The 23909-nt window shown below is 45.2% G+C and overlaps 1 protein-coding gene across 1 annotated transcript; it reads right to left on the bottom strand.

The window, feature by feature from the left end:
- Positions 1 to 1590: 1590 nt before the first annotated feature.
- Positions 1591 to 17965, bottom strand: LOC118115973 (SLIT and NTRK-like protein 3). Its single transcript, XM_035167238.2, has 7 exons — positions 17573 to 17965; positions 14298 to 14578; positions 13875 to 14126; positions 13630 to 13745; positions 12444 to 13373; positions 11004 to 11223; positions 1591 to 4196 (listed from the first exon to the last, which is right to left on the bottom strand). The coding sequence occupies exons 2-7, from the start codon at positions 14511 to 14513 to the stop codon at positions 3057 to 3059; spliced, it is 2874 nt and encodes a 957-aa protein (XP_035023129.1). The 5' UTR covers positions 14514 to 14578; positions 17573 to 17965; the 3' UTR covers positions 1591 to 3056.
- Between the last annotated feature and the right edge of the window lie 5944 nt (positions 17966 to 23909).

Genomic DNA, 23909 nt, shown 5'->3' with positions numbered 1-23909 from the left:
TCCAGCTCCTCGCCATGTCTCTGCCATCTCTACTTAACCGATGCCACAGCAGCCCTGTGTTTTTTCCCCCCTTTCTTTTCTTTTTTTTTTAAGGAATAAATGACACAGCGGTGGAGGAAGAGCAAGAGGCAATCTAAGCCACAGAGGCCCACAGGCGTTTGAAGTCTAAAGACTCTTTCATCCTCGACTCTGGGAAATGAATGATTTTTTTTCACACAGTGACAGGACAGCTCTGACAGGACCCAAACACATGAACCATGGCAAAGCTGTCAGATAGTCAAACACACATATATGCGGACGCGGGCAAACGGGGAGACACAAGTGCAAAAAATACCTAAAGACACACATGTACACGCAGCTGGAATGAGTCCAGAGCAGGAGGTGTCGCAAAAAATCAGGCCCTCAGCGCTCATGGGAGAATTGAGCATTAAAAGTGAGATGTAGAGAGTAGAGAGAGTATAGGATGCAGAAAATGATGCTATAATTAGTTGTTTGTTGCTTTAACTGGCATTTAGTTTTAACTAGGCGTCTTTGTCTGCAGACACAATGGGGCTGATGTGGCATGAGTGAACTACACAGCTTAGAGGATTAAGGCCGGACCGAAGCTGTGGCGCCGCACTCGCTCCCTCCGTCACGCACAACAAACAGACACTCAACGAGCTGCACAAACACCTCACTGCTTCACACACTTTCCTAAACACACACACCTCCTACAAACAAAGGCACACCCCTACGAATGCACACACACTCACGAAGTCCTGCGTGTACGCACAAACTCACCCACAGGGGGATTATCTGTGCAACAGAGTTCTGAACACTGAGAGTGAGGAGGCGTCTGAAGAACTGCACTCATCACCGAAGGATGGCAAGAGCCGAGCAGAAACAAAGCAAAAACACACACACACACACACACGTACGTACGCAGACACACTCCGCTGTGAGCTACCTGTGTGTCGAGCAGCATATAGAACAGCATCTCTGTGTCCATCCTGTGAGGCTGAGCTGACAGCCGGAGCAACGAGAGGGAGAGAGAGGAGGGCGAGGAGAAAGAACAAAAGAGAGAGGTGAGAGGGGTGGCCAGGAATAAAGAGGAGAAGGAGAGAGAGAACAAGTCAGATGGAGAAATGAAAGTGGTGGAGTTAGGGAAAAGGGAGAAATTCATTAAGAGAGGAACAGAGCTGGTAAGAGATGGAGCAATTCGCGACCTTGGTCCCCGGGGCCACCGGCCTTACATGTCCTTATCTCACAGATAGCCTGTATTGATTTTATACCATTAATGTGGTAGATTTCACACTATTAGCTTCTATCTCCACCCTTTAGTGTGTGAGGAACCCTGCAGGCGCTCAGCTTTGCTCAACTCTCATCTGATCTCTCCAACACGCTGCGTGGACAAGCTTACAGGCTTAGCATACCTCGAGCTGTTTCTTTCATGCACCATTAAAGCAACAGAGACGCAGAGAGTGAGTGTGAATTTATGGGGGTCAGGGCGTGTGTGTGTGTGTGTGTGTGTGTGTGTGTGTGTGTGTGTGTGTGTGTGTGTGTGTGTGTGTGTGTGTGTGTGTGTGTCACATAGCAGCTGCCATCGCAAGGTTTTTACGTAGCACCCTTTATTGTATTTCGTGGGTCGGCGGTAAGAAGGCTGAACCAGATGCAGAATCATCCTATACATTAATATAACATGATCCCTTACAGGAGAGCTTCAACACGCAAAAACTTAGAATAAATATATTCACAACTGCCTCTACTATTGGTAGGAGATGAAAGCATAAAAAGGTACCTCCGTAAAAGATAATCGATAAGTGGATAGAAGTGTCTGTCTTTTTTCTTTTTTCGACAAAAAAAAAAAAAAATGCCTTCGTGTCCTGTTTTTTTTTTTCCTTTTTTGCCATTCAACTTTCCTCTGAGAAATATTTAAAAATCAATACAATAACCTCGATGCTCTTTTCCGATGAAAGAAAACATGGTGTAGAGGTCCTCGTGGCCCCATTAAGTCTAGCTGATCAAGAAATCAAAAATGCATCCATCGCCACAGTGTCTTTTTGTGTGACAGCCTTCCTTTGTTTTGTCTTGCATTCAAAAAATAATTATCATTTCTCTATCCTCTCTTCCATAAAACCAGACGCCTCTTTTTTCCCCCTGGTGATATCGCACAGCAACCAACCATTCACTGATAAGTCCCTCTGGAATCTAGCTCCGAAGACATTCCACTGGATAAGCAACTTAAGTTAACTGGATGAGATGAAAATGAACTGAACTGCATACAAACAACTCCAATATTGACTGGGTATATTATTATTTTTGGCTCATCCAGGGAATGCAATTATTCGGCGCCTTTGATTGGTTTTAGTCTCAGTCGTCCATCAGCGTCCCATCCGTTGGTAGTCAAACCTCTTTGTTTAGATAAATAGATCTGTATTCATAGAAAAATAAGCATTGACCACACTGCTGGCTGTTCATTGCTAAGGCACTTGGCTGTTTTTCAGTAATTTCTCTCCCTCTCGCGTCGTGTCTCCATCTCAAGTGTCCGCCCGGCTCGCTCCGCACCTTCCGACTGTCACAGTTTGTGACTCTGTGTTTGATGTTGCACAGACCTGGTGTGTTTTCACCTCCACGCAGGTCTTCTGAGAGTGATAATATGAACATAAACGCCCACCACCGCGCTGTCTCCTGCTCAGCGTGGCACTGAGTGGAAAAAACAGAGCCTTGGTTCTTTTGCGATCGTGAGGTGTAATGGAGGAAAAAAAATACTGGAGTAGCTGCAGCGGAGGTTTTGCCTCCAGGCTGAGATCTGGGATCAGCAAATCCTTGCCAATCCTATATGCCGGTAGTGGGGGGGGGAATAGAAAAACTGACCTCAGCTCGTTATCCAGGAATAAACATGGTGTGTAGTGTAGTCCTGCTCCCCCACAGGCTCCTCTCAAAGTCATGCCAGCCTCTGTACAGAAGTCATTGTTACTGGATGATTCATCACCCGAGAGGGGGATGATGAGGAGACGAGAGGAAAGGGGTAGCAGGAAGAGTAGGAGGGAGGGGGAGAGGGAGAGGGGGGAGGAGTGTTAGAACTGGTACGAGCGGTCCAGCACCTCCATGTAGTCCGGTGTGGTCCTCAGTCTGGCTCTCTGCTCTCCCGCACCCTGCTCGCTCTGGCTGCTGTTACCGCCGCCCGACGTGGAGCTGAGGGTGGTGACCACGAGCATTTGGTCGGGTCTGGTGTCCTGTTTAGAGTCTTGGGGGTGGGGGTAGCGGGGCGGCGGCCTCGCGTACCTATCTGGCAGCTCTCTGAACTCTGGGGCGGGGAGTCTGAAGAGGCAGTCCACCAGTTCGACTTTAGGGGTGGGGCCTTGGCTGTCTATCACCGTGGGGCAGAGGATGCCGTTGCCATGAAGGCCGGGGAGCGGTCCCATTGCTCCTGTAACAGTGTTGATGGGTGATGAGGACACCTCCAGAGACCAGTTCCTCTCCTTCTCTGCTGCAGAGCAGTATCCTCCCTCGCTCTCTTTGGAGGCTGCAAATGTCTGTTGCTGCCGTGGTCGTTGTTTCACCGCGGCGTCCTGTTCCTCTTTGTAGATGGGTTTGCTACACATGTGCGAAGCTGCGGTGGGGTCGGGACCTTTCGATGCAGCCTCAGGGGGCAAGATTATGTCGTAGACGTGATTGTGTTCCGGTGGAGGAAGGGGCGGCGTCTCTGGGAGGCCGTGGTGGTGGTGGTGGTGATGGTGGTGCGTCTGCTCAGTGAAGATGCCACACTCCATCTGGATGCCGGCCAAATCCACCTCTCCCTGGCGACGGAACGGCAGCTTGTCCCTCCTCCTTAGGGCGTAGGCGATTAGTGCCGCTGCCGCGAAGAACGCAGAGACAAACAACACCAGCAGGCTGAGTACCAACACCGAGAGAGGGATTGAATCCTTCCCCGGAGGGATCAGGGGGCCCAGCCCGGAGCCGGGGTAGCCAACCGATACACCCCTGTCTGCAGCTGTGGAGGTGGCTGTGTGCTCCTCCGGGTCCTGGTCCTCCTGGGGCTCCAGCTCAGGGCAGAGCAGCTCCATGGAGAGGGAGCGCAGGTCTACGCCTTTGGTCTTTTCCGGGGAATGGCAGACCACCTCTCCCACCACCACAACCGCGCTGAGCCCCTCCAGCCACCGCTTCAGTGGAGCTGCTTCACAGTTACACTCCCACGGGTTCTGCTGCAGGTCCACCTGGAGAAATACACAACACCACAGCGCATTGTCATCGTGTAACAGAACACTAATTACTGGTCTGCCATGCAATGCAAATCCATGAATCACTTTGTGCAATGTAAACAAAAATAGATAATTTTTCTGAAATGCTCATGATGTGTATAAGTAACTTTAAATGTCTGCAGCGTTGAAGAATAGGCCAGTAGCTCACACTCTAATAAGATGACAACAAGAAAAATGATCATCCCTCTGCCACCTTTTCTCTCACCAGCAACAATACCAGCATTTGCATAACAGAGTGCCGCTCTCAACAGTGCCTAGTGTCTTTAAATGATTTCTGTTAAATATGCAAGGGTTGAATAGCACTGATTAATGTAAATAATGCCATTATAGGGTCATCAGCACATCGAAGTGCTTACATTTACTGAATGGCTGCGCACAAGCGTGATATATTTTCCGTGATACGCAGCAATATGAGCCGTGACCAATTCAACTCGTCCCACCCACAAGTGCTCCTGTTAAAAGCTGTTCACACACGCACTACAGCAGGTTACAGGATTATTTCAGTTTACAATAAAGACCACTCAGAGTTTACATAAGTGGTTATTCACAAAACTCACCGGCAGGGTTTTGTGCGACGAGCATGAGAGAGCATTCCTTGTTTTTAACAATAGACGGGATGTGATGCAACGCTCCCCTGTGCCGTAATCCAATAGGTGTGCGCATAAATCCATTTCATTCGCTGCCATATTGATCGCGTGTCCTAAAACAAACTCAAATATTCACTTTGCCGCACTTGAAAAAAAAAAAGGGGGCTAAAGCAGATTATGCACAAAGGGAATCACTTACATCACGTCGTATTGTCTGCAGAACTGATCCATTCCGTATCTTTAGCAATGACACTGGCAATGAAAGCCGATATTCTCTTTGTCACACTTCCAACGAGCCTGCACGAATGCTGTCATGCTAATTTGGTTAGACTGTCTCCCTGGCATGCAGGAATAGATGGATGCTCTACGAGATGATTCAGCATTGCTGTTGCGGGAGCCATGGTGCGAACACTTCCCCATGCCTCACACGGAACAACAGGATGCTCCTTCACTTTATTGAAGTTGGCCCACTGTGGGGTTTTTTTTCCGTGTGGCTCCCATAATGAAATAACAGGAGTGGAAACAACAACTCAGCTGCAGTTTTGACTCCGTTGTATTAAAGGTTCTCTGAAAAGTGCAGCGTTGCAGGTTTCTGTATTATTGTGACATCTGGGCCATAATGTGGCATGAATGAACATTAATAAACCAGGTGACATTTTAAATAAACACTCCATGACTAAAATGTCAGCTTGTTTTGAAGTCTCATAACATAACCACAGTCTTACATCTGCTTGGAATTCCTGAAGCATTTCATTCCCATGAATTGTTTTGTTTTCACGCAGATCCAGGGGCTTTATCCTCTTTTCTCTTTTGAAACCATCTGTCTTACATGTCCAACTCGGTTTACAATTTATACGCCTGGTCACCCCGATGTGTGATTTGCCGTCAACTTGTCAATCAGCGCGGTGTTGTAGAGCGAAATTATAGGCGCCAGCCCGACAGGTGCTAGTCGCAGCGGAAATGCAAGAGCATGACCCCATTATATAGATTTTATTACGAGGCTTTCAGTAAATTCATTCCACATTCCAGCACGACTCAGATGTTACAGATCCGACTGCAGCATTCACTCGTTTGATGCTGCATATTTGAAGAAATTCATTCAAAACACACTTTGGAATTTCCTTCGCCAGAAAATATTTTTAGTCTGACTTAAAAAAAATAGCTTTGTTTTTTTTTTTTATTGGAAACCGCCACATTTACCCAAAGAAGAGTTAATTTTCTCTTGTGGGTTTTTATCCCTATGACTACCGATCAAAGATCAAACAATAACAGTCCAACACTTACTGGGGAGCCATAAAGAAAATCCCATTAAGGGAGAAAGTAAGGATGTTCTCCGTGAGCCACGCGACTAAAAACTGCTGCCAAAACAGCAACATCCTGTCAGTCATTACAATTGTTCCAGTTAACTCACAGGAACAGAGTCAATATAAGCAGGTTTTTTGGGAAGTTGTGGTGCAGGGATTCTGCTGTAGCCTCTGGTGACGTGCCGCCCCTGAGCATCAGCTTGCCAAGCCTTCTCCATACTGATGCATGCGTTTCATAGTCTTTTGAATAGTGCACAGAGCGAAAATGAAAAGAGTGCATTTGAAGAACGTGCCAAACTGTGTATATTGGAAAACTTACTTCATGGCTACAGTAAAGGTATCATGTTATACACACAAGGCCAGTGAGGTGCGTCAATGGAAATTCATTCATGTACTTCTCTCCATCAGTCTGTGGGGGGGGAGTGCATTCCACTTCTTTCTTTTGAAGTGTCATAATTTACTTTCATAGTGAAGTCCCCCTCCCCTTTGCATGCATCGTCAACTTCTGCCTCAGATAGTGAGTTATCATATTTCCCGGAGTGACTTCAGTAACCCCTCGAGAAAGGGCATGAACTTGTTCAATCCATAGGTCTGTGTTTCATGTGGGTGGAGAGGGAGCGGTGGTAATAGCAGAGAGCAGAGAGCAAGTGTTCCTGGTCCAGTGAGGTCATTGTTAGAGCAGAAATTGGCATCTCTGCCTCTGTGTGATCGCTGAACATCAGTGCAACATTATGAGAGTAGAGGAAAAAACTCCCTTGATCTTTTATTCTGAGGGGAAAAACAAACATTGACTTTTAATGCCGCTGCATTAGATATATGGATTTTCTGTTTGAAATGTATGTGGTAAACATGGCATGTGTACATGTAGTATGTGGACATGTATCATCTTTTTACACAGTTTACACACACTGGCTCCCACTCGGGCAACTTCCCTTCCCACGTGCACCTCCTCTGGAGAAGGTGCGGAGAATCTCTGGAGTTCAGTGGATGTGTGAAAGCAGCTTATGTCTGTACAAGGGAAATCTAGCAAATTAATTAACAGTGCGAATGTTCTGTAACTAAACTGCTTAGTTGTTTATCTCAGGCAAATGTTAGGCCTTAATTTAATGTATTTATCGTATTTAATGTTTTTACTCAATGTCTGGTTTGATGCAAATTTCTCCCACGGACACAATAAAGGAAACTTAATCTTAAAACGTTCTCATACCCAAATTTTGTTTCTTCACATTTCATGATTGAATAAATGCTACTAACTAATATTTTTGTAAAATATTGTCCCTGTAAAAACTGCAATATAAACTTTTGACCTAGTTGGGTAATAATGCAATTAACTTTCAACAGTGCAAATAGAAGTACTTAAGTAAACATTAACATACTGAAATAACACTGCAATAATAAATCTAATACTAATTATGTCACGCCATATCATCCACCCCTACAGTGAACTGAATGGAAGTGGTTATTAACACACAATTACTCCTCCCTCTGAGTGGTAGGAAAATCCTGCCTTTCATTTTGCAGGGGAAAATAATCTTACTGTACAGCCAGTGAAAATGGCTTCATTGGCATTTAATGGTAAATCTGAAGTACTGAGACAGACAGTCGATAGAACAAAGGTCTATTTCCTGTCCTAAAAAAGGAAATGTGTGTGTTTCCCAGGGGACGGGCAGAACAGTCAGAAGCTTAGTACTTTTAGAGGCTTTTATCGAGATACTATATTTATGTTTAAAACACCTGTGGGGGTCTTGTGTTTGCTGTGCGGTGAAATATCAACTGTTTATATTGCAAAAGGATCTCAAGAGTTTCCACTGCATAAACACATCCAGCAGTTTATACTGTATAGTGTTAAAAAATAGGTTTTTTCTACGTAGCATGTGGAACAGTCAGCTGAACACAATGGCCTGAGCAAAGTGTTATATTGAATTAGATTTGATCTGGTAAGATGTTAACGGTTATAATCAAGTCTATTACCCGACTCTCAGCTGAGTTTTCAGACTGAATCAATGTTAATGCGATTCACGTGGCCCGTGTTAATGGTCAACGGAAAAAAACATTTGATCATCCTAGCAACTGGGTAGTCGACCAATCTGCACCTGCACCACAACTCTTTACAATCTTTAAAATTCACTATCATTAGGAAGTAGAACAGTAAATGATAATAATATTTGTTGGTGTAGTATATAGTACTTATTGGCCACAGTATTTATGCTAAGCTAACAGACAAAAGAATACGAAGACCAATACCCTTCTTATTTCTGTACACTATACTATAAAAAGTTATAAGTTTAATATTCATTATCCTCAGTATTTATGCTAAGCTAAGCTAATGTATTGCTCACTGTTACTTCATATAAAAGTGTACAGATATTAGAGGGGTATTCATCTTGGTATTTGTTGGTCTTAGTACTTTGTCGTCAATCGCCACATTATTTATGCTAAGCTAAGCTAATTTACTGCCGACTCTAGTTTAAGACTCTAGTTCTAATTGGTCTTCTTATCTTAATCTCTAACATAATAAATACATATTTCCAAAGATTGCACTGTGCTTTATTTGTACATGTAGACTACTGAAGACCCCAGATATCAGAATCGAACTGCAGTGCACACTGGTTAATGTAGTAGTAGTAGTAGTCTTGGTAGTAGAGGTAGTAGTAATAGAGTCAAGTAAAATCCATCATAGATGTTTGACATTCAATGCAATGGTTTTCCTGTCTAACCAGACCCTGGTGTATAATGTATTATTTCCATCTATCTTCACCAAGTGTGCATTGTTTTCTATCCGACATCTCTCAAGGTGAAATGTTCCTGTGGGCAAATTTATTCACTGTAATAACGAGCAGGTGCTGCCAAACTGCACGTTTTTATGTACCGAGAAAGACATGCATCCCTGCACTGCACATATTTCTGGCATCCTCTCAGATGCCGATTCACTTTAACTTAATTTTATAACCTATTTCCGGTTGTTATTAGGAATTATAGCATACAAATTATAATTTTCTCCTCTTTTTTTTAAATAAAGGAGACATCAAGGAGGGATTTTTCCCCCAAAAATACCAGTGCATGTACGTAAGTGGGTGTAACTGTATAATCCCGTCCTTGATTGTGACAGTGACTCTAAGCTATACATGCTGCTGCTTTGTGATTATCAAAATGGACTGTTTTTTACAGCAGCTGCGAGCTTCACCCTGCTTCCATCTGTGTTACCCTTTGATTTCTACTGTGCAAACACTGGCTCCAAAAACATACGCCAGCGCCCAGAAATCCCACTTACCGAGCTTCACACAGGCCAGCAGTAAGTCAACAGGTGATATCAGTGTCACATTATTTTTCTGCCGTCCATGGGCAGCGCTAATGTGGCTTTGTCAGTGTACTAACAACCCAGGTAAATGAATGAATTCAATTACTGTGCCGCAGATTCTGAGCACTACAATGGTGATACTGCTGGGCTTTATGAATATGGCCCACAGTGTTCTTCCATTTGGTGAATGCTGTAATGCTCATAGACATCAGAGGCGTAGAACAGCACATAACCATTATCCGTCTCCACGTGGTTCCTCCGGCTCCATAAACCACCGTCGATCTTCCCTCGAGCAAATATTTAGAAACCCACACTAGCTAGGATCAGGAATTTTTCACGGAGCAAAAACGGAAATTCACAATGACGTTCGGGCTAATCCACACACCCACCTTTCCTCATTCTACTCGGGCTGTCTAAGAAAAGCCTGGTACACTAAATGTGCTGAAGTGAGAGGAGGCAGGATGAAAATAAATGTAATATCTCGGGTTCGGCCGTTATCAGTGGCATTGTGCACAGCAACCAGCCTCATAATGCTGCAGTTAAATGTGCGAGGTGAGGCCAAACACAAACAGTGAATTTAATACATACTGTGCAGTCTAAGCATGCTCGGAAAAACTTGAGGGGTTCAGCTTTCCCCGCTTTAGCCGGTGATTTATTAAGACCACTTATGCAAATCGAGACAATTGCAATTTTCCAATTAGAATACCTGGGGCACAAGCAGAGTCCCACATGCCACAGAGGAGCTCTCAAAACAACAGACGACGCAGATGATGGAGGAAACTGCAGCTGTGCCAGAGACCAGGAGATCAGGGGCTGCCAGAAGTTTTAAATGCAGGTTTGTCTTTTGCCAAGATTTCAGCTCGTTTTGTTTATTTCATCAAGCTGTGAAAATATATGGTCTCAGCAATGACAAATGAAATAATTATGTTTTTTTTTTTATTCATTAAGTAAGTCAATGGGGGTATTCCAATTCAATAATCAAAATTTTTCACTCTGCCATTGTTGCTCAACGAAATACTAACAAAACGTTTTTTGGCCTAATATTGTAGCTACATTATTTGTGTGTGTGTGTGTGTGTGTGTGTGTGTGCAACTGTATGCCAATCCAAGTGTGCGTAATCAAATTTCTAAACGTGTAAAAGAATCTGCAAATGTGTACTGAGATTTGAGTACACGTACAGCAACTTGTAAATGTGTATTCAGAATCCGTACGTCTGATTACACAGACGTACAGAAGATACAGTTAAACAACTCTCCACAAACACACACATGCACACCAGGCCAAATAATTGCATTTCAATCTGCGTATGCGTAGGTTTGTAAACACACAAGGATTCTGAATACACATTTGCAGATTACTGTACACATTTGTAGAATCTCAGTGCACATTTAGAAATCGGATTACGCAAACGCAGGTTGAGATACAAATACACAACTCTCCACACACACACACACACACAAATAATATTTCTACAAAACTGGCCCAATACAGTTGTTCTGACTCATTTACATACATATTACATGCAAACATTTCCTCAGTCATTAAGTAAATACAGTTTTATGTTTGCACCGACCTGTACCAGTCCGGTGAGGTGCTCCAGCACGCCCTCCATAGGAAGCAGCAGAAGGTGATTGTTTCTCAGATTGAGACGAGCGAGATTAACTCCTGAGAACACGCCAAGAGGGAGGCTCCGCAGCAGGTTGGCATTGAGGAACAACAGCTGGAGGGACGGCATGGAGTCAAGTGTCCCGGGATCTACCTCGCTGATCTCATTGTACTCAAAATAAAGGTACCTAAAATAAAGGAGAGGACAGTGTTAGAGCGCCAAGACACTGATGATGGAGGATGGTGAAAAGAGGACAAATAAGTAAACCACTGCATTAGATCACAACAAGTCAATACGATCGTCTGTCTTTGTCTCAGCTTGGTACCAAAAACATTATTATTTTGATTAGAGCACAGGGTGAATTCCTTTTGAATCATTTTATTTTGAAATATTGTGCAGGTTATTTACCTCTCCTGCACCACAGCACGGTAATTACATCAAGTCATAACAGAGATTTGATTTAATCTGCAACCTTCCCTGTTCACAGCTGATTAGACGATCAGTATCAAATGATATTGTGTAATTTAACACTGATGACTACTTACACTTGCCTTGACATGCCTGATCATCATGTTAAATTTAAAGTCCTTTGCATTTTTAAAGTGTTTTTCAATAATAGAAATCCGCAGAGGCTCACCCGCCCTAGAGTCACTGACAAAGGCTAACGAGAGGTTAAGAGGAAAACTTTTTGGACGTCCTGAGAGGATCTTTATTATTGATTTATAGTCAAATTAACAGGGCTCCAAATTTTCTGATCTTTAAATAAAGAGCTGAAAGCTAAAGAGTAGAAGATGTGCTGAATATGAAGATACTATGACACAAACCTTTTTATTCTATATATAAGAAAAGGATGAAAGTTTACTTTAATTAACCGAATAAATACAATAGCTCACTGTAGATATTAGCTGTGTACATTATTTGCCGAGGAATTATTTTCATCAGCTTAATCTGACAATGATACATATGCATCTTTCCTACGTGTTTTTTTTTTTTTTATAATAAGCCCTTCTCATAAATGCTAATTCCTGGCATCACCCAGACGTCTCACTGCCTTATCAACACCTCTGTATGCAAATACAAAAACACATTAATTCTCACGTTGTCACTCATACCAGGCTGACACTTCACTTCAGCGGAATCAGGTGGTGTGACTAACAAATGACAATCCTGGCAGAGAATGGGCACCTTTCATTTCAATCAAACTCCAGCATAATGGTAATCAAAATGTTCTGCTCTGCGCTGTGTCACCATTACAGAGAAAATAATTCCCACATACTTATAAACAAATGTCTAAATACCTTTGCTGACATGTGGTTTCGGTTAATGAATGTGTTTGAAGTGCAGCGAGGGCAAAGTGCTTGAAATGCTGTGAGTGATCCCAAAGCAAAAAAAATAAAAAAATCCTACCTAAGATTCTGCAGCCCCAGGAATACGTGGGGGCTGAGCCTCTCCAGGTTGTTGCCATTCAGGTAGAGGCTCCTCAGGCTTGTCAGGCTGGAGAAGGCCCCCTCCTGCAGGTAAGAGATGCGGTTGTCCCCCAGGTGAAGCAGGTCGAGACTGGAGAAATTCCAGAAGTCTGTGCGGTAGATCCTCTGAATTAAATTTCCACTCAGGTAGAGCTTGCGGCCGTTGAGGGGCCGAGGTGTGAGCTGGGACACGTTGAGGAAGCCGTTCTCCTTGCAGTTAACAGTCAGGCCGAGGTCTGTGATGTGCAGGTTGCAAGTGCAGCCCAGGGGACAGATTATTGGGATGGGGGGTCGTGTTTGGTAGCCGGCCACGGGGGGATTATGGTTGGGCATCAGACTGCGAGGAGTGGGAGATGTTCTGGAGGGTCGGGGCCTTTTCGTCGGCCTCAGGTGCCTCTCTCTGTCTTTGCGCTCTGCTGAGGAGGAGGACGAAGATGTGGAGGAGGTGTGAGTGTTTTGGCGGGAGCCGTGCACCATAGAGGAGGGTTTAGTGGGCCTGACTCGCCCTGGGTGGGCGTTGGGTTTAGAGATAGGGGGCGAATGACGGGGGTGCGACCCTGCCGTGGAAACACCCCCCTCTGATTGTAGCTCTTTGTCCGGCAGGTCGGCACACAGCGCCTTGCGGGGAATTTCCCTCAGGTCCTTGCCGTGAAGGTGGAAGGGATACTCGCATGTAACGTCCCCAACAACAGCCGTGTAGGGGATCTGACCCAGCCACTGCTGAAGCTGAACGGCCTCACAGCCACAGTTCCAAGGATTCTCCTCCAGCTGTAGCTCCATCAGGGAGCGACCAACATACTCCAGGGTCCCAGCATATGCCAAGCTCTTCAGACGGTTTCCCCGCAGGTCCAGATGAGTCAGAGACACAGATCTGGTGCAGCAGGAGGGGGGTAGTAATGTGGGTTAGATAATGTGATAGTAAGAGAAAACATTGGCTCACACGTTCCTTTGCTGAGAAATCTGCTTATCTGATGATTAATCCGTCTTTTATAATAAGAAATAATATGCAACAGAAACACTAATTCAGCATCAGCACAGACCATCTAATTATGTCTGACAATGATATTTTACACAGATCAGTCGTGGCGTAATTCAAAAGCTTTGCAGTAAAATAATGGGGATGTCACCTGAACAGATGAGCAGGCAAGATGGGGATCAGGTTGTCATTGAGGATGAGAACCCGGAGCTTGTAGAGGAACCTCAGAGCGCCGCTGTCAATTCGTTTGATCACGTTGTAGTCGGCCTGGAGGTAGGAAAGACAAAAATGTGTCGCACATATAATTCCTGCACCTGCAAACCACTGTCTGCTCCTGTCACAGCCATCTATTATAATCTTGTGCAACTTTCTGAGGGATTATGATCTCAAACCTACCTGGAGGTATTCCAGAGCCTCTAAACCAGCGAAGGTGTCGTTTCTGAAGACCTCCAGCTTGTTCTCGTGGAGGTACAGGCGTCTTAGTTTGGCCAGCCCGTTGAAAGCTCCCACTCGGATGTCCTGGAGTGCATTGTTGCCGAGGTTTATCGACACTGCGTTGCCAAGGTGCTGAAACCCGTTGCTATAGAGACGCCTTAGAGAGTTCCTCTGGAGGTTGAGTTTGAAAGGGCGGACCCACGACTGTGACACCTGAGTGATTAATTAGAGGTCTGATTAGTTATCGTATTCATTCAACACTTAAAAACACCCATAAGCCGCATTAAGGAGCGGATATTAGACTTGGAGAGTATTTTAATCATGTAAATGCAATAAAGTGCAGCGCAGTTCCACGTGAGAGTAATTGTTGAGAGTGATTGATACCTGGGTGACATTAGTGAAGCTCCGCCCGTCACAGTGCACGTGCAGCACGCCTTCTTTGACCTCGCACGTGCACGGCTCGAAGCACGGCTCGTCCACTTCCTCCTCGGAGTTGTCCACCAGAGGGGTGTGTGTGGAGGTGGGGGTAGGGGTGGGGGTGTGCGACGCCCAGGACAGACACACACACCCCAGGGCCACTGCCAGAGTGACCCACTGCATCCTCCTGCTTCTCCTTCTCAGCTCAGCAGCCTGGGGCTACAGGCCGACATCGGCCCTTCACCGCACTGCACACAGATACACGCACACACATGGTTAAAAGAGGGCAAGCAGCCAGGAAGGCAACAGCAAAAAGTCAGTTCAGGATGAATCAGATTGATGATACATCACAAGCATACTGAAGCAGTCAGAAAATAAGAGTTAAATCGCACGGACTGGAGTGCCACAGGGAAAGAATTACATTCCATTGGAATAATGATGTATAAGGCCGGCTGGAGGCCACTCTATATGCAGCGATACGAGCTGAACCATGGGAAACATACATAACATGTATTTATCACTGGGAAACAAGGCTTCGGGTTTACAGGGAATCACAAAAGCAAGAAATGCTGATGCAAAAACAACAAACTCTCAGCTGCTAAAATGTTGCTCTTGAATTAGATATTCAAATACTGACATTGAAAATCCATAACAAAGGCAAAACATGTGGGCTAGTTCACCTGTGAATCACATTTTATCATTTTCAAAGTGGCTTTTTTGGACGAGTGGAGGGAGGTGGTGCTGGTGGTGGGGGTGCTGGTGGTGGGGGCTCTGATGAATATATTCATCTGTATTCTCAAATGTTCGGCGAAGCTGAAATGTCACGCACGTGTTGTTTTAATGTATGCAATATGAATATGGGTAAATTCAAATCAGATTCATAATGCTCCTGTCTAATGAACTGCTCCATTTAATAAGATGAATGGCAATCAGACAACAGACGGATGAGGCACAAAATAACCGGGTATTATAAATCAGCAGAATATGTTGGGTTATCAGCAGCCATCGAGTCCCGTCATAATCATTACTGTGATAATGACAGTGGAGTGAAAGCGTCGCTGCAAATCAAAACTCGTCAACGTTTTCAAAAAAGGTCTGATGTGGAGGCAGCTCGGTGATGAGCAGGAGCGTGAACTGACAGTGGCTGTGCTGACGAAGATGATGATGATGTTCATGAGAGTGGCACGGCAATAATAATAATAATAACAGAACGGGAACTGAGTTGCTGTCGTCCAGGAAACAACAAAAAAAAAGAAAAAGGAAAACAGCTTAGATTCTTGATAGAGTCTTGCATGGGGGATGTTTCCTCTCAAGTCTTAATGAGATCTAAATTGGATAAAGCATCTCGACCTGCTCATACACTGTTGAACACTGCCACGCGAAATGCAATAATGATCATGATGGTATGGTAGCTGTAATCATACAGCAATAATCTGGCATCAGCGAGTTAGACAAGGAGGCAGCAGTGAAAACATCACCGCCCGGGAGAGGAAGAGCAATCACAGAGATGATTATGACGGGGAGAGATGAAGGCAGAGGTGGAAACGAGAGGAGGAGGAGGAGGAGAAGTGGGAACGGGGAGCGAAAAGGAAAGGAGCAAAGGAGAGACAGACAGATAAAGGAAGAGTAATGGGCAGAGAGTGTGGTACAAAGGGAGAGGAAACGGGTGAGGTGCGGAGAGAGGACTGGGATTGCATAAGCATTAAGAAGTCAGTCAGGGCTGCCACTCAGGACGAGAGCTCAGAGTGAAACCGCTGAAATCTGATATCGATTACATCAAAAGCCCTCCTCTCGCCCTGCACACAATGTACGCCTGCCTCGCAGAGAAGCAGTGCTGGAGCCAAGTTGCCTGCGAGTGTGTGAGTGTGTGAGCAGAAAGGTCAAACCATATCCAAAAAGTATGCCTTCATTGCCTGCCAAGTGCAGGAACAGGTAGCTTGACACATGATGTAGATGAGTGTGTGATTTCGTAACAGGACCGGCGTAAATGCTGCGATAGTTGTTGGACAATCCTGGAGAAGCGTGAGAGGAAGGAGAACATGTTATTTCCACGTATGACGAGGGAAATTCTCCCGTTTATCAAAGTGTGAGGAGCAAGTACACTTCACACGCGCAATGCAGGACAATCTAGGCCAACGTGCTCGATGGTGTTTGACAAATTGGAATACAACGAGAAACACAAGCCATTCAGATGTCCCAGTAGATCCTCATTTCCATCCAAGAAATGCATTGTTTATCGCCGGGCCCGAAGGCCCCCCCCTCGTACATGATGAGATCAATACACACTCCAGATAGACCACTAGGATCCCTCCTGTTAGAATCTGCTTTGTAGGACGGCCATGTCTCCTTAACAAGAAGAAACACAGTCAACAGTCGAGCCTCTTTTTCCAATCAGCCAAGTGGACTAGTCAGCAGTCGGCATTGCTGTGCATCATTATGTTAACAAGAACCGAGAGGACTCGAGTGTTGACTAGTGACAGCACAGCAGAATTCAAATCCATCCATCTATCAATCTATCCATTCACCAATCTATCCGTCTCTCTGTCTGTCTGTCTGTCTTCATGTCCATCTGAGAACAGGCCTGACACAGGTGTGGCTTCTCCTCCTCCTTCCTGTCTTTTCTTGACTCTCTCTGACTCTTTTGAGTTTTTCTTCTTCTCTTTCTTCCCTCTCTCCTCAGACCTCCACACACTGACGCAAGCGAGCCACAGATGACGGTCACTGCTTCATTCTTCGCCGTATTATTCATGTCACATAATTCCAGTGTCTACCTCTCTCCGTCCTCTCGCTCTCTCTCTCTCTCTCTCTCCGTCCGTCCGAACCCACAGTCTCACCAAAGCTTTTACATCATGGGCCCCTGCCTGCTCCCACAGCACAGACCTGCACTATCAGGCAACCAGCAGCAGCAGCAGCAGCAGCAGCAGCATCACTGATCAAACGTATTGGGGGGGCTATATCAGCCTGGATAGCCCAAAGCCCTCCAAGAAAATCAATTAGCCCCCTCTCCAACATTACAGCAGACAAATTGTGATAGTTAGCAGAATTAAAGCATGACCAATTAGGGCAGTCTAGTCATTAACAGAAGCTATTAAGACATTTACCAGGCTATGTATGAAAATCCTTGGCAGAGTATAACGCAATCCAATTGCTTTCCCCATTGTCTGTGTCTCCCCCACCAGCAGCTCCTTCACATCCACACATGCAGCGACGCTCAGCAGAGCAGGGATGCGGGTAATACTCACTCTGTCCGCCGCCAAAGAATTAAGGAACGACCGAGAAAACACTTTAGAGGCTGACTGTCGACATGTCGTTCACATTCAGCCGCACTCCTCTCTCCCTCTCTCTCCTCCTGTAGCGGCTGAGGCGGATGGATGGACGGGGGTGAGGGAGGGGGGGGTGCCAGAGCAAGAGGGGGGACGTGATGAGACTGCAATGAGGTGGAGGATAAAAACCAGAAGAGGGAGAGAGAGTGAGGGAGAGAGTGAGTGAGGGAGAGAGAGAGAGAGAGAGAGCGAGAGAGAGCGAGAGAGAGAGAGAGAGAGAGAGAGAGAGAGGCTGGCTTTAGGATGCAGGACCGCTTCTCCACAGCGCAGCCCGTGGGAGCTGCGGCACCGCGCACACCGCTGGACAGGCGTGCGATGTTGCGCGGAGTTTTCGGCGTGCGTAATGATGGAGAATCCTCTCTTCATCTCCAACACAACCGGCTAATTCATGGAGGAAGAGAGGGAGGGAGGGGAGGGTGGGAGAAAAAAAAAGAGAGAGAGACGGAGGCGCCAGAATTAATCGCGCAATAAAAGGCGGCGCGCAACTGCTCCTGGTTTGTGCACATGGGGCGCATATTACGCGCGCTCGGGGTGGATCCTCCTCCTCCACTCCTCTCGCCAAAAGGAGGCTGTTTAAGTTCCTCATCATAAACACATTACACAGAAAGACACAACAAGAGGCGCAGACAATAAACTTTCCCCTCACGTTGCCCGCGTGTGCAGTCTGCTATAAAAAAAAATGCCCCGACTTGTTCAGCCTTACCGACAATAATTTATAATCTCATTAGTTTATTCATCTCTCTCCTTCTTGCCCTTAAGCGCCGACGGGTTTCGTGAAACCGGTGCGCGTTACCATGGCGACTCGTGCCAGCTGGCTTCGTCGCGCACAAATCCCCCTTCACCCTAACCACCACCACGCACGCGAGCACGCACGCATCAAAACTGTGGTGACTTTCATGAGTGAGGGGGGAGGATTACAGGGAGGCCTGGAAGATCACCTGTCCTGCCACATGGAGGTGGTTGGTGCAGGGGCCCAACAGATGCCTTGGAGGTACAGAGCAATGAAGACACCTCCAGCACAGCTTCTTGAATGTAACCTTGTTGTAGTGATTTTCATCCCTTTGAACTCTTTTGGTAAACGTAATGCAACGCTGAACCATCCAATCAACATCTCATGGTTACAGCGAGCTCCACCAATCAAAGACCTTGCTATTACACCTGATTGTTTTTCTCTAAACCCAGTTGATATCATTCGGACTTGTGGCTTCTACAGGAGCATATAAAATCATTTCACAATCTTGAAGCTTGTGGTAAGTCTACCTTGGATGGTTAAACAGTTAAAAACACCCATAAGCCGCATTGGCTGATATTCTCTATTCATAAAATGAATGGGATATTTTTTTCTTCCGGAACCGAGCTGTAGAGCTCTATAGACCCCTATGTGAGTCCCGGTTGTCCCCAGTGGACCAATGGCAAGGGCTTCCTCCATCAAGGACACCATGGTGCCATGGTGTTGAAAACAAGCGCACACAGGCGTTCCAAATAACAGTCAACCGGTTTCACGGCTACAGGAAAAGATTTAATAACAACATGTCTTCCGCATTACTGAGCTGAAAGTTCAATTTTCAGTTCAATTTCACATTGATTTCAGCGTGCATTAAGGTGAATCACCTTGAGGAAATGGGAGAGGTGCATCTCTCCCATGCGCACATGCTCTCCTCTTCCTCTCCCCACAGCAGTGGAGGGGAAAGCTCTCCCTGGAGATTGCTATCAGAAACAGTAACAGAGACGGTTCCAGTAATATCAGGAAGATGTAGATGATGGTTATAGATTTCAGGGCTCTCAGGTGCATTAGGCTGTATTACAGCCTCCCCACAAGGCTACTTAATGCTTGCTTGCAGTGGAAACAGGCCGGCGGATGCAGGGCATGCATGCACGGTCATATGATTACATGCATTTGTGGAGATTGCTTACAGATGCATCCGCACTTTTAAGTATGCAAGCGAGGCTGCAGCTAACGTATATAAATGAGGCTCAGTGATGCATGGGTTTTGGTGCTGAGGTATCATTTCCAGTTTTAAGATTGGTGATGCCGGATCTAAGGCAGGGGTAATGTGATCCCAGACCTGAGGCCATATCGTCTCCCTGAGAGTGCAAGAATGGCCGTGACGGAGAATCTGGGAGAAAAACACCTTCTTTCCTCACTGTGGTGCTGTCATTGAACCGTGGAGGCTCCCTAAATTAAGAAAACAAACGGAGAGGAACTGAGAGAAGATGGTTATCAGGCACCATCAGATACCTGCGTGACTGTTCTCTAGGGGCAGGAGCCGCTCTGAGCACATAAAGCACTTTTTTGGAGCGTTGACGGGGCCTCTAAAGTAGGGAATCTATTTATACTGGCCTAGTGCTGTCTGTGGAGCTGTCCAGTGCTGAAATGGATGGGGATTCATGCTGTTTCATTTGAGCCACTTCTCCTTTCTTCCTCCTCCGCGTTTGCCTTTCCCAAACCCTTTTCCTTTCTCCCATCTGAATTTCGTCTGTCAGATCATACTTAGATTCCTTCTATTTCGCTCCCCTCTCTTTCTTCCTTTTTGCCCCTCTCCTTCTGTTTCTCCCTTCTTTATTTTCTTACTTTGATTCTCCTGCGGGTTCTTGTCAATTCAGACTGGTTTACATGTCATTCTTTCCTTGATTCCCTCACTTTTGTTTTCCTCTCCTCTCATATTGCAGGAAGTGATCATCCCATTTTTGCGGCTCTCTCCAATTATCCTTTTGTTCGCGAGATATCTACGGGGACTGGCTTGCATGCACGAATGAACACACACTCAAGACTCGAGGACAAGCAGACACATTGACAAGAGTAAGATCGTAGTTTCCTCCCCTCCCTTGCCAATCCACGGGTCAGGAAATCTCCTTAAAGCCAGGCGCTGTTCACATACTGTTGCCCTCGTCCCTTAATTCATGTTTTGGTTTCTTTGGGGGCCTGCACTGCCCCCAGTCTAGTTACTCAGTGGGATGAGGCAATCAGAGAAGCAGGCAAGGGCACTCTGTGCACTGTGGGAAGGAGGAGGAATAGAGGGAGAGAAGGAGCAAAAGGGAAAAACAGGTTGTGGGAGACAGAGATGAGAGAGACAATGAGCAGTGGGAACTTGGAGAGCTGGCTGATATGTGTGGTGATGGGTGAGAAGCAAACAGATAAAGGGGTTAGATATAGGGAGGGAGTAGGGGGAGGTTGGCCGGGAGGGCAGGTAGTTCTGTCATTAACTCCAGATTAAAGCAGAGGGCAACTCCAGACGACTCACCTCTGATTCACACAGTGGTACTGCAGGCAAGGACAAGCCTCCCGGGAGACATGAAACACACACACGCACACATGCCGAAAACACAGCAGTGATTCATACGATTACCCGAAGGCTCATAAACACACACACACACACACATATAGGCATAAAACACCCCCTCCTCATTTAGCATAACTACACACAAGATACACCGTGACTCACAAGAACATGCCTCCCACACACAAGCCACATACAGAGAGTCCATGCAACATGCGCACACACACACATCATTGAACTAATTAATCAAATCTCCTGTTTTAATTAGGATTCAGATCAGTTGCTATGGGAACCTTGCCCCCTTGGAATCTTAAGGTAAAGACTCTCATTGCTGCCGCTGCCGTCTCCAATGACTCTACAGGAAGCTGACTGTGGAGCACAAATTCATAATACCTACAATGATTCAGCTGGCTGCGCTCTGCATTGTGTTTTCATGCAGACAAGTTACACTGGAGAGGCCTGAGGTGCCTCGATCTGAGCTTCAAATTGGGCTCAGTCATTGAGAGGAAAAGATGGGGAATTATGACGTCTCAAGTTGCCGCCATGCATAATGTCGCGCCTTGAGAAGGTCATATGTGTGTGTGCATTAAAGGTTTGCTCTAACATGAGTAGGCCAAGTTTCCATGTGGATAATTCCCTGCTTATCCTAAGTATCGCCGCAGCTCCTGCAGCAATTTCACCCAAACAATGGCTCCGTGGTTGCTGTACTGTTCGCCTGGTGCTGGAAGTTTTACTCTCAAAATATCACTCACTGTGCTTTCACAAGGGCTCCATTAGTGATCAATAGTTTATGTTTGGGACTACCAGCTCAGTGCTTTCACTCTCTGTCTGACTGCTTTAAAGCAAGTTGGAAAATCAATATGCAAACATTTCTGTTAATTTTAATCAGGCTGAGGAAATGTTTACACACCGACTAATATCTGGGCTCTATTTTAAGCATCGTGGAGGTTTTAGTGTTAATACAGTTTCATCTTGCGGGGCTGATAGACGCGCTTATCTCAAAAGACGAGGATGAAAAGGCTCAAAACTGCGGTGGAGCCACCCCGCCTCCGTCTTTCCACAGTGTATTAATATCAGCTCAGGTGAAGGCTGGACTTGATGAATTAAAGGAGGAGAGGATGCCAAGTTAAGCCATTAGGATACAGAAACTCGTGAGTGTGTGTGTGTGTGTGTGTGTGTGTGTGTGTGTGTGTGTGTGTGTGTGTGTGTGTGTGTGTCTGGCCTGCCGGTTGTCATGGTTGCAGTGTTTATCACCTCTTTCTGCCGACAGAAGCCCAGGGGCAAATCAGATTGGCTTCGGACAGAGAGACACATAGAGAGGGAAGAGAGTTGGTGAGTGAGAGGGAGGACATATTGGCACAGCGGAGGGGTGAAATGCCAACACGCTGCAAAGCGGAGGCTGAGGAGGGGCATTAGACAAATGTCAATGTGGCTTATTCATGATAAGATTTTTGTTGTGGACCATTTGACTGTGATCAAAGGTCTGATTCAGCTGATATTAGTCAGTATAAATCAGTAATTCAAATTTTTATGATCTAATCACCTTAAATGTCTCTATTCATTTATTATTTTTTGTGTTTACTCCTGTCTTAAATACTAATACCCTTAAATGCCTTTCTGCCCTGTGGACTATTTATATCGTATTTTTATTATTATTATGACCTTTAGTATTTCAGTATATAGTATTTAATACATTCAGCTCAATGCAACTTAACAGCTCCTTTATTGTGTTATTGTTTTTGTGAATGTTTGTCAGTGCATGTCTGCACACAGGGGTGGGGGAACTCCATTTTACTTAAGTTACAAAAAAATAGACAAAGTACAAAAAAATAGACAAAAATTTACTTAAGTAAAAGTAAATGTAGCACATTCACTTTTATACTTCAGTAATAGTACTTGTTTTGAAATATACTTTCCAAATAAACTTGCCCAGCGTAGTTCATTGATTCTTTGACGAGCACTTGCCCTTCAGGCCCACCTGGCCTTCAAGATTAATTAATTTGTTTTTATATTGTATTATATTATATTGTCTTAGTTGAATATCACATACAGAGTTCATTAATTGATATACATTTTTAAAAGCCCTTTAAATTCGATGATTAAACCCATTGGTGGTGCTTTAACATGAGACTGAGAAGCATCTAAATCCTGGACCATCATCAAAAATAAAGTGTAAAATTGTTTCTGTGCTTGCCACCTAGCGGGCCCTAACCCGATCATCCCAGTTTACTGCCATGTGGAAACGTGTGGGGGGTGCAATTTCCACAGTGCACGGGCGGCTGTCGTGTGGCTCACAGCTCGCGTGGTGCTTCACATTCACTTCCAATCTTACCGAGAATTTAAAACCAGAAAAATGACTGAGCATGACATTTACCGACTGTGACAAAGCGGCGGGTTGAACGCTCTCCGGTTAGCAGCCATTATCCTGAACAACCTCTCCTCAGTCTGACAAGACTCCACCTTGCAGTATTATCACATGTATCATGTACAATACTCATAGATCACATTCATCATGTCACATTAACACACTGTTCCACAAATGTCATAGTAATACCTGTATATTACTATGATATATTATGTACTATAGATATATTTTCCATGTTGCAGCAAGCTCCCGTGAAGGAAAATGGGCAGAGATGAAGTTTTGGATTTTGGCTCACAACTTGCATCCTTTACATCACATGACAGCAGTGAGGATGAGAATGTACTGTATTGTCTTTGTTAAATTTATCTTTTAATCTCATATAGTGATCATTAGCTGACAAACATCTATGAATAACACCCATTGGTGACAGTTTAAAGGGATAGTTCACCCCAAAACGTAAATTCACTCATTATCTATTCACCACTTTGCCGATGGAGGGGTGGTTGAAGTTTTTGAGTCCACAAAACACTTTTGGAGCTTCAGGGGTAAACAGTGTTGCAGCCAAATCCAATACAATTGAAATAAATGTGAATTACATCATGTTTTTAGCCTT

Source organism: Hippoglossus stenolepis, chromosome 10, assembly GCF_022539355.2.
Source record: "Hippoglossus stenolepis isolate QCI-W04-F060 chromosome 10, HSTE1.2, whole genome shotgun sequence".
In the NCBI taxonomy this organism is placed as follows: domain Eukaryota; kingdom Metazoa; phylum Chordata; class Actinopteri; order Pleuronectiformes; family Pleuronectidae; genus Hippoglossus; species Hippoglossus stenolepis.
This window is presented reverse-complemented; position numbering and strand designations above follow the sequence as displayed.

Bases quoted from the DNA above. Each gene is read 5' to 3' on its own strand.
- LOC118115973 (XM_035167238.2), bottom strand. From the start codon at position 14,513: ATGCAGTGGGTCACTCTGGCAGTGGCCCTGGGGTGTGTGTGTCTGTCC. The intron at 13,746-13,874 runs GTAGGTTTGAGA...TCCTACCTCCAG, and splicing joins AGGCTCTGGAATACCTCCAG to GCCGACTACAACGTGATCAA. The intron at 4,197-11,003 runs GTCGGTGCAAAC...GTATTTCTCCAG, and splicing joins ACCTCACCGGACTGGTACAG to GTGGACCTGCAGCAGAACCC.